This window comes from Pithys albifrons, chromosome 3, assembly GCF_047495875.1.
Source record: "Pithys albifrons albifrons isolate INPA30051 chromosome 3, PitAlb_v1, whole genome shotgun sequence".
NCBI lineage: Eukaryota > Metazoa > Chordata > Aves > Passeriformes > Thamnophilidae > Pithys > Pithys albifrons.
In genome coordinates this window covers 34,486,648-34,501,914 of record NC_092460.1, presented here as the reverse complement: position 1 = coordinate 34,501,914, position 15,267 = coordinate 34,486,648, and the positions used below count along the sequence as shown (strand labels likewise).

Genomic DNA, 15,267 nt, shown 5'->3' with positions numbered 1-15,267 from the left:
GGGTGGGTTACAAGGCGGCTGCTGATTGGCGGCGGGCTCGCCCAATGGGCGGCCGCGTCTCCCCCGGCGGGGTGCGTGTTTCCGGAAGACGTGGCCGCTCCCGCTCCCGGTCTCGGTCCCGCTCCGAGCCCGGTCCTGCTCCTGCCACTCCCGCCGCCACCATGATCTCCCTGTCCGACACGCAGAGTAAGCGCTGCCGGCCATGCCCGGCGGGAGGTGCGGCCGCGGGGGCCGGGGGTCGATGCGCGGCCGGGCCGGGCCGGCCTTTTGTGCGCTGCGGGGGCTCCGGGAGCGCGTCCCGCTGCTGGCCCGGGCACCGCCGGGAGCGGGACCGGGCCGGGGCCGGAGGGGCTCGCCCGGCCGCAGCCCCGTGCTGTGCAAGCCGCGGCGGTGCCGGGAGCTGCCGGGGAAGGCGGCGAGTGGAATGGGATGGGGTGGAGCGGGTTGGGATGGGATGGGATGGCAGCTGCAGGGAAGCGCGGGGCAGGGCCGGGCCCCTCGCCCGGGGAGGGCTCTGTCACCAGCACTGCCGGCGTCTGTCTGGGGCTGCGAGGGTTGCGGTGGGGACAATCACAGAATGGCTGAGTTGGAAGGGACCTTAAAGCTCAGCTCGTTCCAAACCCCCTGCCGTGTGCAGAGACACCTTCCACTAGACCAGGTTGCTCAGAGCCCCGGCCAACCTGGCCTTAAACACTTCCAGGGATGGGGAATCCACAACTTCTCTGTGCCAGTGCCTCACCGCCCTCACAGTAAAGAATTTCTTCCTGATATCTAGCCTAAATTTCCTCTGTCTCAGTTTGTACCTTTGTACTCCTTGTCCGATTGCTATAAATGAATGAATGAAAGCTGAACGGTAAACAAAAGCATCACTTAGCCCGAGTCTCCCAGGGTGCCTCCGTGTGGGCGTCAGTGGTCTGGAAACAATTATGTGCCAGTGGCGTCACTGCTTCTCTCTTGCTGGTACCACACCAGATGTTTGCAGGTGACACTGAGGGGGCTGCAAGGTCAGGACCAGACACTCAGCCCGAAGTAGGAAATAAAAAGTTCTTGTATGTCACCACAGTTTTGTTTTCAGTGAGTAGCAGTGCTTGCAAATAGAGATGCTTAAAGGGGAAATACAAAGAAATCAAAGTAAAGAGGTTCACAAGTGTGCCCTTGCAGCCAGGAAGGCCAGTGGGATCCAGGGTGTCTCAGGAGTGCGGGCAGCAGATATGGGGGGTGATCTTGCTCCTCTATTCAGCCCTAGTGTGGCACATCTGGAGTGCTGTGTCCAGTTCTGGGCTCTGCAGTGCAAGAGGGAGCTGCTGGAGAGGGTCTAGTGGAGAACACAAAGATGATGAGACTCTAAAGAGGGGAGACTGTGGGAGCTAGGCCTGTGTAATCCAGATGACAGAAGGAATCTCATCAATGCACATAAATATCTCAAACGTGGGTACCAAGAGGTATCAGACCCTTTTCAGTGGTGCCCAGTGACAGGATGAGGTGTAATAGCCATAAACTAAAACACAAGAAGTTCCACCTCAACACGAGGAAGAATTTCTTCACAGTGAGGGTGGCAGAGCCCTGGCACAGGCTGCCCAGGGAGGCCATGGAGTCTCCATCTCTGCAGACATTCCAGACCCACCTGGACACTTTCCTGGGTCACCTGCCCCAGGTGACCCTGCCTTGGCAAGAAGGTTGGACAGGATGATCTCCAGAGGCCCCTTCAAACTCTGACATTTCTGTGATGAGAGTTTAAGGTGCAGGAAAGGAGACCGTTAGGTCTTTGATTTAAATTAACATCTCATGTATGATGCATTTCTGGCATGATTGTCAGAAACGGAAAGGAGCTTACTTGATAAACACCACGGCATCAGTTGTGAGGGAGAGTGTGAAAAAATGTAGGGAAAAAAGGTTAAAATAGCTAAGTTTGATATCAGGGTGTTGGAAATGGAGGTATTGGAGAGCCAGTCTAGGCCAAGGATGAGACAGGCAGCAAAGTTTAGCAGCATTCAGAGTCCCTGATTTCCTGAGAAATTCAAGTGCTGGGTGCCGTTACTGGGATGGGTATTGACCCTTCAGGTGAATTTTTAGATTTCTGATTTATTAAATCCTTGTGGGCTGGAGTATCCATTGGGAAAAAAAAAGTGAAAAATCTCTTCAGAAAGAGATTCACTGTTTTTCATTTTCTTAGTTCCTCATTTGGGACCTTCAGCTAATTCCAGTGTTGACCCTGTTGGTTTTAACTATCAGAGCCAAGAGCAGTAAATAAAACACTAAAGTTTAGGGTGAGGTTAGTGGGTTTTTTTCACACTTTTTCTGAAATTCTCGAGATACTTCATCAGATTTTTTAAACTCACTGCTGTCTGAAAAAATCGAGTAAGCCACAGAGTCACTGATGGTTAATGCTTGGCTTGTGTTGGTTAATGCTTGGAAAATTAAATTTGCAGCTGAGGTCTGGAAAGCAATTTTTAAGTGATGCTTTGCATGGTGTTATAAACTACCAGTAATTGCAAAAGAATGCGCTTCGTTTCTCCCCCAAAAATTTCAGTTTTCAATACTAAAAAAATGCTTCTTGCAAAATGATAATTAAATATTGAAACTTTTCATAATCTGTAAACTCCAGTAAGTCTTTGTCTTCTGAGAGCCTACAGTGCACAATTTCATTGTGTGTGTGTGTGTGTGTGTTCAAAAGGTAGAGGATGTGTATTGCCTGCCCTGGACCTTCACAAGCAATGTATCTGAATTTTAACTCTTAACATTTCCTAAGCTGTTCTGATGCAGTGCTGTAGTTCTCTTGCACAGCTTTTACAGGATTTTTCTGCAGAAACATTGGTGAAGTTTTGCTCCCTCCTCTCATGAATTCATGATAATTAAAAGTAAAAAAATCCAGACTAAATGCAACCTGGATAGTGCATGTGCCTGCATTTCTAGGCATTGAAATGTTGTACTTGACTAATGTGGGAAAGCTCTTCTGGCACAGGAGAAAGCATTTAAAAATAGTTTGCTCTTTCTCTAAATATTCATAACTCGTTGTTGAAGAGATTTGATACAAAATGCCAGCACGTTTTTAAATTCCTCTGAGAACATTAGTTGAATATACTTCCACATTCTGATAAGAATCAAGTCAGTAATACCTTTTACTGAGATATTAGCAACAGAGAATAACAGTCCTGCACCATTTATAGAATCACAGAATCGATTGGGTTGGGAAAGATCTCCGAGATCATCAAGTCCAACCCTTGGTCCAACTCTGTTGTTACAGTAAAATCAAAAGTGAGCAATTCAGATCTATAGAAAAACCCTGTGAGACTTAGCTATCAGCCAGAAGCAGCAAAGAGCTCAGCCGCTGCTGGCTGATAGGGAGGAGGTTACTCCCCAAGAATTCACATAGTAGGAATTCACAGGACTCTGCAGGGGCATGAAAACAGCCAAGATGAAATAATATAACCATGGGACTTGTGAGGGATAGGCTTTAACCAATTGAAATATCTGGCGTGGTGGTGTGTTAACTCTTTTAGCCAATAAGCTGTAGTCCTAACCCTATATAAAATGTGTGCTTTGTGTAGTAAAATATCTTCACTATAAACTTCATAAGGTTGTTGGTGAAGTCCTTTCTCTCCGCCGAAAATTGTTTACTTTACAACTCCAGTCCCTTTACCAGATCATGGCACTCAGTGCCATGGCCAATCTCAGTTTAAAGACCTCCAGGGATGGGGAATCCACCCCCTCTCTGGGCAGCCCATTCCAATGCCTGATTACTCTCTCTGGAAAGAATTTTTTTCTGATCTCCAACTTAAATTTCCCCTGGCAGAGCTTGAGCCCGTGCCCCCTTGTCCTATTGCTGAGTGCCTGGGAGAAGAGACCAACCCCCACCTGGCTAGAACTTCCCTTCAGGTAGTTGTAGACAGTGATGAGGTCACCTCTGAGCCTCTTCTTCTCCAGGCTAAACACCCCCAGCTCCCTCAGCCTCTCCCCATAACACTTGTGCTTCAGTCCCTTCACCAGCCTTGTTGCTCTTCTCTGAACAAGGAGAATGGTGTTCCTTTCTCTTTTTTCCCTTTCCCTCCACTAACCAGAAAATATGGGTGGTACCTAAAGTGAATCTGAGTCCATTGTGGCAGAAGTGATTACAGCAGTGTCAGGGTGATGGTTGCAGTAGCTGTGGGGAGTTGGCCTCTGCCTGCCTGCCAGATCCATACCTTGTGCTGTGTCTGCGGGAGCAATAAATGCTCACTTCCCATGCCTGCATATTTATCTTTCTGGCAGCTGGTAATTCCTGTCTCCAAGTGTTTTCCTTCCAGAATACAGACTGTTTCTGCTCCTCTGAAGTAAAGAGTACTGGAGAAAAGGGCAAATTGCAATTGCTGTATTGCCTTCAGTGAGCAGATCCACTGAAAACATGATTTGCAATTCCATTTTTCATTGTAAACCAGTATTGAGAATGTCCACAGTAAATGGATTGTAGCAGATCATTCAGTGGTTTTAATTGTGGGTGCTTAAAATGCTCATAGTAACAGTTTCAAGTGGCATGAGATAATGTAGAACTTCAGTTACAACACCACCTGCTTTGCACCCTTGCTGAAAGCTGCGCCCTTACAGGAGGTTGGAAAGTGGAATGTTGCTGTAACAAATCTCTGAATTGTTTTGAAATGTGTTTGCAATAACTAAATGGAAGTTCTGAAATAGGCAGAATGATCCTCCTTTACTCCTGAGCTCTTCAAGCAACAGCAAACAATCGATTCAATCTACAACTGCAGTCCAAAGTGCAATTAAAGTATATTTAGGGGTATATATATACTGGCCAACAGTAGCAGTGAAGGCTGTGATAGTGTGGGTGGGGCTTTTTGTTTTTCAGGATAGACTGTGCAGAGCTATTTGGAACTTCAAAGTACATAAATGCACAGACACACTGGGCTGCCAGCCTGACTGGTGTTAGGGCTGCTTTTATGTATTCTGAAGGTTTCTAAATTCTGTGGCCACAGGGATAGCAGGAATGTAAGGGTGAGTGCATGGATAGATTTTTGCAGCCATGTTGTGTTTGTTCCCAGTTTTTATCTCCCATTTAGTCTCTGTGAGAGTCAACATGAAGGATTTAGAGGTTTAAAATTAAAATTGGGATGTATTTCTAAGTGTGGTCTTCAAGATACCTCAGAGGCTGTTGTCAAGAGAGAATCATAGATTCACATTTCTAGTCCAGTTTCTCTCACAAACCTTCCATCCTACTCTCTCTTCATTCCAGTGTTTCTTGAGCAACCTTTACAGAACTCATAGAATTGTTTAGGTTGGAAAAAAATTTTAGGAACACCTTAGGAACTGCCTTTACTGGATAAAGATGTTGGGATAAAAACTGGAAACAGAAAACAACATAGTTTCATTATCTCTTTACAGAGCAATCCTTTTCTCCATACTAGCAATATATCATAAGGGGTGGCTTTGCCATATGTGTGTGTGTGATTACTTTTCGGTTGCCTTCAGTTTCAGTGTATAGTTCCACAGATCTGTCCTTTCTTGAATTAATAGCTGTCTACAAGACTTACTGTATTCGTACACTCAGGGAAGTTCTTAAATTTATGTCTGTGGATTGGACATTCTAAATTTGTTCACAACTTTTATGCGTGACTTTTTCTTGGTAGCATATTTTGTTATATGCCTAAAATTGTTTGTTTTTCAGAGATTGGAATGGGACTAACAGGCTTTGGAGTGTTTTTCCTTTTCTTTGGAATGATACTTTTCTTCGACAAAGCTCTTCTGGCTATTGGAAATGTAAGTCCTTAAAATTAAGTATGTGACACATTCAAGATAAGCTAAAAATAGAACAGTCTGTTATCAGTTTGAAGCTGGATCACCAAAACTACTATGGTGATTTGGTGTAAAGGAAGAGTTATAGTCTGTGATGTGAGTGAATCATTTCTCCTGACTGAGGTTAGAACAGCTCACACTGATGTAAATACCATCCCTCGGGTCAGGCCTGCGGGAGGTTGGTCAGACAAGAAACAGCTTGTTCCACAGTTGTTGTGCTGCTGCGACTGCGGGTTTGAGATTGACTGTCATTACTGATGTGCTTTTTTGTGATCTTGTAAGATAACTGTCAATTTAAAGTATATATTTGGATAAGAATGGTGATGTGATCCCTGTGTGCTGGCAAATATAGCCTGGCTGTGCTTTATGAGGAAAGAAAGAAGTATGAATTGCTGGTAGTCTGGGTTTAGAAGAGCCATTCACCCTTCATAGCAGAGAGATTGAGTAACTTCAGCTTTTACCAAATCAAAGCTGTCACATAAAGCAGCACAGAAAAATAAATCCTCAGTCTGGTACACAAAATTCCAAATCCAAAGCAAATATAAAAATGACAGGGTGTTTTCTGCATGTGATAATTAATCTCTGTGCCTTGGCTGTTCTCAGCTTCACCAGCCAGCCCAAGCATAACCTGCTAGACATTCACCTCCTCTTTTGCTGATCCCTGAAAGTCTGCAGTCAAAACTGACTGGTTTCATTCCGTGGCAGCAGAGTCAAATACTGAGATTCACTGAAGGGAAATTGTAATGGTTTGACCCATGGCTTCCTCAGTAACCATTATATCTAAGGGAGTTGCAAGTATTCCACACGTGTCTTCCACGTAGCAGGGGAGGAGTGGTTTAGTTTTTTTTTCCTTCCTTGGCCGGGGAGCTCCTGGGAGGTGTTGGGGTCTGATCCCTCCAGTGTTGGTGGTGCTCCTGTCCTGGTGCTTCCCCTTCCTTGAGGTTTTTAATTGTGTTTGTCTGTTTCATTTGGGTTTTTTTTGTTTGGGTTTGTTTCTTCCCAGTTTTCTGGTTAATCAGTCCCCTTTTTCCCTTTCCCTTTCCCCTGGGGGTGGGATCCTATGTATTGTGTATACAGTGTGGTTGTGAATGTTAGAAAATATAATTTATTCTTTTTATTCAGTTCAGTTTCTTTTGAGTTTGCTTCTTTTCAGTTTTTTTTCTTTCCTTTGCTGGAAGAGTTCTGGAAGAGGGAAGGGGGGCCAGTCCAGGGTTGGTAACAGCAAGGCCAAACCTGCGACAGAAATACAAAATTGTGTATCTGAATTTGGGTGCATTAGCTGAAGCATTGCTGTGAACCATCAATCAAGTGTGTAGTGGAGGAATGAAAAATAAAATAACGCTTATTTTTTCTTTTCCTAATGTAAGGTGGAAATACAAGATCTTGTTTAGGGAAACTGATGAAAACATAGGTAGGAAGAGACAAAGACAGGCTATGTGGTAACCAAAGATAATATGAGAAAAGGTACTGTATCCTTGCAGAAAGGTTCTTTTGGATTTTTTTTAAAAATATTAGAAAGGGCAGGAGGTAATAAGAAAGTGATTTATTAAATTACATAAACTTAATCTATAATCTTGAGTAAAATCTGAGATACTATTGCTTTCTGAGCAAAAATGTTGCCCAGATTTGTGCTTATCAGCTGAAATAATTACAAGTCCTGTTACTGCAGAACACTCAAAATAGCTCTAACTAATTGGGACTAGTCTGGTAGTGTTCAGTCTATACTAGAACAAGTAACCAGTAGAAAGACTCTACATAGTAAAAAAACTCCAAATAACTGATAAGCTGTTCAGTTTTTTGCCTTTACCCTCTGAGTAGATCAGTACAAGCTGTTGAAGATGTCAGTGGTACAGAAGAGAGGTGCTTTTATGTTCATTCTTAATTTTTAGAAACCTTTCCTGTCAGTGATATTAAGTTTCAGCACCACTTGTGGTAATGATTGTACTTATGTGACAGGACAGATGTAACTGTTGTCAGCAGGTCTTTTGTCTTGAGTGTGTTTGTCAGAGACCACAAAGGTCGACTTTTCACTTTTTAAGCAGCTGAGAGCTACAAATTCTTTAAGATGGACTTTACAAAATAAAATCAATACTAATTTCATTCTCACCATCTGTCTTTTGGTATTAAAAAAAGCCGTGCAAGAAGTGCAGTCTAATTTTATAAAATATATATATATTTACATCCTAAACTTGGGAACATAATTATATATTTTCATTCTTTGATTTGTTTTTGTCTTTTCTAGGTGTTATTTGTGGCTGGATTGTCTTTTGTTATCGGTTTAGAAAGAACGTTTAGATTCTTCTTTCAAAAACACAAAATGAAAGCAACAGGCTTCTTCCTGGGTGGTGTGCTCATAGTTCTCATTGGTTGGCCTTTAATAGGAATGATCCTTGAAATTTATGGGTTCTTCCTATTATTCAGGTAAGTCCTGTCTCAAAATAACTTTCTGTGTTGGTATATCTAGCAATAAATGTATTCATGTAATGTTTCTGTGTTACAGTTGACAAAGCAGCATCCTTTAAATGTTTGGTTTTGACAGATTTTAATTGTTGTTAATTTACATTTGTTAAAGTTGGTTAACATTTTCCCAAGACCCAAATCTGCTAAAGTGTGTGAGGTATGTGCCAAAGTGACTTTGATAATGTTTATGTCTGACCAAAGAATTGTAAAGCTTCAAAGTATCTGGGAATCCAAATTGTTAGCAGTGCAAATTTTAAGTATTTCCTCATAGAAAAAGGAGATACTTTTTTTCTTTTTTTTTTTTTTGCAGCAGGGAGTTTGTTCTTTTCTTTAACAAACAGGGCAAAATACTTGGTTGCTACAATCCTAGATTTGTAACCATTTCATTACTATGGCAGCCCAGTGAAAAGATGTTTTCTGTCATATTTCCTTACACTTGTGCCCTTGTAGAGTCAGAACTTCTGGTTTGGTTTAGTATCATCTCCACTGAGTTAATTAAAAATGGAAATTCTAATTTTTTTTAATGGCAATCTTGGTACATATGGTGACTTTCACAATATGTCATTCAAGTTCTTCATAAATGCAACTTGTAATAGTGAAAGAATTTGACTTGTTACAACTGGCATAGATATCTGTATTTTTATCTTTATTTCCATGGTTAAAGTTCACTACAGAACAAAGCACAAAATGTGCTGAGAAGTAAAAAGGGAGGCTTTTAGTTGTTCTTGGACTTCTGTCCAGATCAAGACTGTTTTCATTAATGCTTATTGATTGAGTAACAGACCCTGGAATATTCAGCAACTGGCTAAATCATACAGTTCCTATTAACCAAAGTCAGACCACTGTTTTCATGGCGTTCTTTTTGCATTCAGTAAAATTGTTTGCTGAGCTTCTATTTAGTTTAATTAAAATGCCTATTTTTTAAAAAAGCCCTTAACTTGGCTCCTACTGAAGACAGTGAGATTCCAGAAAATGAATTTTGTGGTTTTAATATATTTCTTACTCTACTGTGAGTTCTATCACTGCAAGTGCTTTGATTATCACAGTATTTCACTGAATACATTGTCACTTCTTGCACGTAGCACTTGTGTTTAATCAGACAGTACAAAGCAAGTAGAGTGTATTTCCAACTAAACATCCTCCTTTTAAAAGATCTCAAAAGAATTATAAATTACTATGCCTAAGCAGGCATGTTATGGATTATCTAGTGGTGCTAGCCAGTGTTGAAGGGTTTATAAAAGGTCAGTAGTTAATTCCTAGGTCACCAGAACTATCCCTTAGTCTGGGGAGTATCAACAAGAAATAGACAATTCCAGGTGTGAGTGTTTATCTGATCTGTTTTAATTTAAAACATCCCAAGATCATTGGAGACCAGCAGTTGGACTGGATGATCTTAAAGGTCTCTTCCAACCTTGATAATTCTATGACCATCTTTTCTAGTGCTTAGTAGTTATTAAAATCTAAATCCCTTGCCTCAAGGTTGGCTGGTAACTACTTCAAATAAAGCTTTTGGTCTGCTTCAGTCTTGTTCAGTTCAACCATTACCATGTTTTCAGCAACTTGTTACTTGCTGAAGAAATTACAAATGGAGCCTTTCCTTGAACATCTTTTTATATGATTCCTCAGGATCCTGCTGCTTGGTTGCATAGCAGAAACTTCCCTGACTATTATGGCACAGTTTCTCTTGCAATCTAAGCTGCTTTTGGAGCCTTGTTCAGATGACAGACATCCAGAGTTATGGCTGTTCCTTATTCTTGGCTACACCAGTTGTTTTAATCTGTTACAAGTGGTTTGTATGTCCTGCATCACAATTCACTGGGCCTCAGAAATGATCTGACCTTTAAAACAAGAAAATATCCAAGAAAACCTTGTTAGTATTGACACTACCCAGCATGTATTTTTTAGCAGTGTGGTGGAGGATGATGACTTGTGAGCTTCACTGTTTCACTGTGGCTGAGATCCCATTGCATGTTAGTCCTTACTGTACACAGGGAATGGGCTGTCCCGTGGTGTAAAGGAGAGCACTCTGGACTCTGAATCCCAGGGTCATGAGTTCAAGTTTCGGTGGGACCATCCCCTGGCAGTAAATGCCTCCCTGCCATCCCATCCCGTCAGATCTCAGATGCTCAGCAAGGTCAGCCCTGGTTAGTACCAGGTGCTGTGACAGTCCCAAGGACTTCACTGTCACTGTCCAAGCTCGCTCGGCCGTGGCAGATGGACCTCAGGACTTAAACGGTGGGGCCAGTTCTGCGCACGCTGTGCCTCACCTAAAAAATCCACTGGGCAGGCTGGAAGGGCACACCCAGGTGGGGAGAGCCCTGCCCAAATCTGCATTTGCGAAGTCTGGCCATACACATACATACACAGGGAATGGATTGCTGGACACAAGATCACTTGGAATACCCTCCCAGCTGGACTGCTGCAGTTGGCTGCAAACAGCTGAGATTCTGCCAGAGGAAATCTGTTTCTCTGCTGCAGAAATGGACAGTGCAGAGGCTACACCATAACACCTATCACAGGCACCATCCCCTGGGTCATGATTCAAACTTCTGACTTTATATAAACTTGGGAAATAAGTGAATATGCAACTCTGTCATACTTCATTTTCTTCAGTTAATGTAAAGACTATTATAAATGGTTTTAATTATTCAGAACTAATTTCAATTGTTTCTATATTGGGTCTTGCAAGAATGTATTTCCTAAAATGTAAAAAGAAACTATCTGAAAACATGTGTAGTAATTTTGAGGAATCATTTGGGAGCATCAGTTTTGTTGACTAAATTGGATATTGTCTCTTGAGTTATTTTTTTGTGAGCTGACTGAGAGTTGCTGGCTATGAAGAAAATTAAGTCCATTTAAAAATAAGGTGTTTCTTCCCCGGTTTCCTCCTTTCTCTGTTGTGTGTATGTGGATATGTTTGGTAAACTAGTGAGCTGCTAACAAGTTGCAAGACTTCATGTACTCTTCATTTTAAAACTACTTGCTGTTTTTTCATGTTACAGCAATACAAAAATGTGTTTAATTGTAAAAGCTAATACAATCTTCTGATATCTTACCTAAAGGGGCTTCTTTCCTGTGGTCGTTGGTTTTATTAGAAGAGTTCCAGTTCTTGGATATCTCTTGAATTTACCTGGTATAAGCTCGGTAAGTGTTCAGTACTTCATGCAACAATTGAAGCTTCTATTGTGTTTTATTCCATTGATGTGGCACTAGTGGGAATGCATCAGAAATAAGGCAAATACAACGTCAGAGCAGTGACTCTGAGTGCATTCCTGTGTAGTTCTTGCCCATACAAATCACATTCATTCCCAGGGAAAGACTTCTAAATGTAAAAGGAACAAAAGGACATGTTTGTGGAAGCTGCCCCTGCTTATGTGTTGTGAAGTGGAAAATGGATTGTGACCTGGAATTTTGGGGTTCTTTCTGCTTCACTGTTGGCCCTGGGTGACCAGATTGGCAAATCCTACCACTACCCTGTGCCTCTTCTTTTGCCCATACAATGAGGAGGGCACTGTTCTTTGTGCAGTGTCTGGATGTATTTATGGAAAGTGGCCTCTGAAAGCAAACTGGAGTTCAATGTTAAGTTTTCAGCTTTTATGGTAAATCCAGAAACTCTTGTGATGCATCATCACTCATGAGGTGCATTTATTAAAGTTTACCATTAGTAAGATTTGTACTTTTTTCAAATGGAGTTTCCCATTTTCTTAAACCAAATAATTAGTGATTTGAACACAATTAACAGGTACCAGAAATATGGTAATCTAGGATGTTTAAGTCAACTACTTTTACTGTGCTAATTTCTGTGTTTTAACCCAAGCATTTTTTACTGTAGTTTTGAAAGCAACTGTTTTAATAGTTATTACTAAAAATTACTAGGGGGAGTAACTTAGGTGGATATAGGCTGTTTTTTTAAAAATGAGTGTTCAGGATCATCTAGTCCAATCTCACGCCCAAGTTCTGGCTCATGATTCATGATCAATTGAATGTTTCATTTGTCAATTGATCTTACTTAGTCATATTTAATTTGATCATAATGGGGTTAAATCTTGTTTTAAAAAGATAATTGTTAATGTTTTATTCAAAGCCTACGTAGGCTCAGAAGAGAATCCACAGTAATGGTCAGTTGAAATATCTTCCTTGGTCTACTAATGCATGTGTGGCTGAGACTGTATTGTTTTGTTTTAACCATTAAGCTGGCAGTGTTATCTGCATTCTTCTATTTCCTTTCTCATTCTGTTGCATCTTCATGTTTCACTGTTAATGTCTATATGAGAAAAACATGTCATGCAGAAACACAATTGCAATGTAAGATTTTTAATTTTCACCAACCTAAACCATGAGACTTCGGTGAGTACTACTTGACTCTCATTTCCAGTCGCATACTAACTGTGCAAGTAGCAAGTACTATTTGAGAGTACCTTCACTGTACATAATTGTCATCAGCTTAAAACCTTTTTGTCTCCTTTCCTACAGCTTGTAGATAAAGTTGGAGAGAGCAACAACATGGTATAATGACGAGAGGGCAGAAGACTGATCCTAAAACTTACTGTATTATTTATAAAATCCTTTTGAAGAATTCTCAGCACAAAGATTAAGTTGTGTACAAAGGAAAAAGCTTGTTACATTCTTTACATAACAGTTAAATTTAAAATGTATAGTCAACAAAATACATTAGAAAAGAAGCTCGTCAAGTACGCTTCTAGGAAAGTAACTCCAGAGTTCAGGAAGTAAACTGAAGAGGTGAAAGTCATGGAATAACCCATGTTACAACTGTTAAAGACTCTTTTTGTTGGTTTTGGAAAACATGCTAGAGGCAATGAACCCTTGTGGAATTGATAATGCCTGTACTTTACCTCCTTATTTTGAAGGTGCAGTAGAGCAAACAGGCTTATATTTTTAAGGGTGACCCAAACTTATCCAACCCTCTGCTTGCTATCTTCAGAGTGCAAAAAATCCAACAGGAAACTTCTTGTGTAACAAGAGATGCATCTTTGCATGAAGGTTAAGATGACTATTCATCTATAAGTGTATTATGACAATAAAAAGGAAACCCTACACAGTGCTGTTATAAACATTTTTGTAAATATATGGCTGAAATAAAACATTGTTATCTTAATGTTTCAAAGTCAAATGTTAGTTGATTGTATATGCCTTCCATTTCGGAATATGCAAAAGGTCAATCTTTAATAACTTCGGTCTTAAATGTTGGTTCTGAACATGTAAAGCTCAATAGGGAACTCTGGAAACTGCTTTCCATTCCTTCCAGGATGTTCTCCTTGAGTCATGTTACATGTGCATCCAGAGGAGAATGTAGTCCCTTGTCACTAACATAAAAACTTTGTAAAATATGCTTAGTTCGTAAAAAAAAATGCATTAGGTTGAGGTGCTGATGTGAACCCTGTGAAATGTAACTTATCAGATTTTGGACCTTTGCTTTTAAAGAGTTTGAAACTAAGGTTTCTTTGTTTACTCTGGAACTACACATTGACTTTATTTTTTACGGTAATAAAATGAAAACTTAAAGTTCTGTGTATGTGAGTCTCTGGGGAGAAAATTTGAGCAACTGGGGCTGACTAAAGATCAAGTGCCAATGTCCATATGTTTGTAACCTGTCACTTGGGTTATCTTCAAATAACTTAAAACTTCTGTTGGTCACAGAAACAGCTTTGCTGTTACAGAGAATTCTTGACTAACCTGGAATAATGTCCTCTACTAAATGCACAGGTCACATTTCTGCTTCTATCGGAATATTTAACGTTGTGCACTTTCAGTAGATTTAATTAGTGTCCTCACTTAACAAACCATGATTGTTTAGTGAATTGTATTTCTACAGGCTTTTGGGGGTTTCTCTTGTTTCACTTTCTATTCCCTTAAGTGTAATCCTAAAACAAAATTACCCAAGGGTGGTATTTCATGTAGCTGTGTAGCCTTACAAGTCTAATAACTGTTTTTTGGTGTGTTTTGGGGTTTTTTTTGTGCAGTTAAAATTGGAATTTTCCAAAATAACTTTTAACTTAAAAAGAATCCTCATATACCAACACTTTCGAATGTTGCTCTGAAGTTTATTTGTATAAAACATGTTTTATTTTCATTACAACCATATAAATAGCTACAATCTGTTATATTTGATTTGCTCCCTTCTCAAACAAAATTATTCATTAAAAAAAAGCTGTTATATTTACAATGAATAACATCTGAAAAATCAGTGGATTTATAAAATAAATAACAAAAAATGGCTATATTTGCCTGATGGCTTGTGCATTTCAGTTTACAGACAGGACTAAAGATGGTTTGTGGGTTCTACCTCAAGAGATAAACCATTTTAGATAACCCAATTTTAACTGCTCCTATAGATCTGATTTGTGTTACAGTGACTAGAGAATAACACTACAGCAGCTTAGCAAACTCATCCTGTTTGTTCTGGTAGGGCACTAGTCTGTCCTGTGGGAACCAAGCGCTGTCTAAAGCAGACACTGTCCATCATCTACCTTGGAAGTCAGCTACAGGTTTTGTTCTTGTCTCAAAAAATAATGTGATGGGAAAGGTGGATTGCACCACATGACTGTGAAGCTCTGGCTGGCAGAAAATTGCTTGGTAAGCTGAAGTACCTTTGTTGACAAGGAATCTGATGGTGTGTTCCTGAGGTGATTAATGTGTTGCTGTGTTTGGTCCTTTAGCTCTCTGACAACGGGGGATGTAGGCAGGTCATCTCACTTACATATTTAATTCATTGTTTTAAATCAAAAGTGATTATTTGTCACACATGAACTGTTGTGAAAAGCGTCTGAGGGAACAGAATTGTATGTTGAATTTAGCATAGTTTTTATCCCTCAAGGTAATGTTGTCTTTGAGATGGTTTTGCCAAGATAAATGTGGGTGGCAGCAAAGGTCAAAACAACTTTGCCTTAAAGTGTTTCTGTCCTTGTAAAAATATCTTAACAGAAACATGCTTGGAACGTTTCCCCTTTTAAATGTGATTTATAATTGCTGCTTTCAAGCTCATAAGGATGGATCTTATTCTGAGAA

At 40.5% G+C, this 15,267-nt stretch overlaps 1 protein-coding gene across 2 annotated transcripts; it reads left to right on the top strand.

Annotated features, from left to right (window-relative positions):
- Positions 1-69: 69 nt before the first annotated feature.
- GOLT1B (golgi transport 1B) lies at positions 70-13,764 on the top strand. Of its 2 annotated transcripts, none has more exons than XM_071549778.1 (5): positions 70-186; positions 5,654-5,745; positions 8,024-8,202; positions 11,304-11,385; positions 12,715-13,764. In XM_071549778.1, the coding sequence occupies exons 1-5, from the start codon at positions 162-164 to the stop codon at positions 12,751-12,753; spliced, it is 417 nt and encodes a 138-aa protein (XP_071405879.1). In that variant the 5' UTR covers positions 70-161; the 3' UTR covers positions 12,754-13,764. The 2 variants fall into 2 exon arrangements, with proteins under 2 accessions (XP_071405879.1, XP_071405880.1); XM_071549779.1 differs by lacking the exon at positions 12,715-13,764 and adding an exon at positions 12,326-12,694.
- Positions 13,765-15,267: the final 1,503 nt, after the last annotated feature.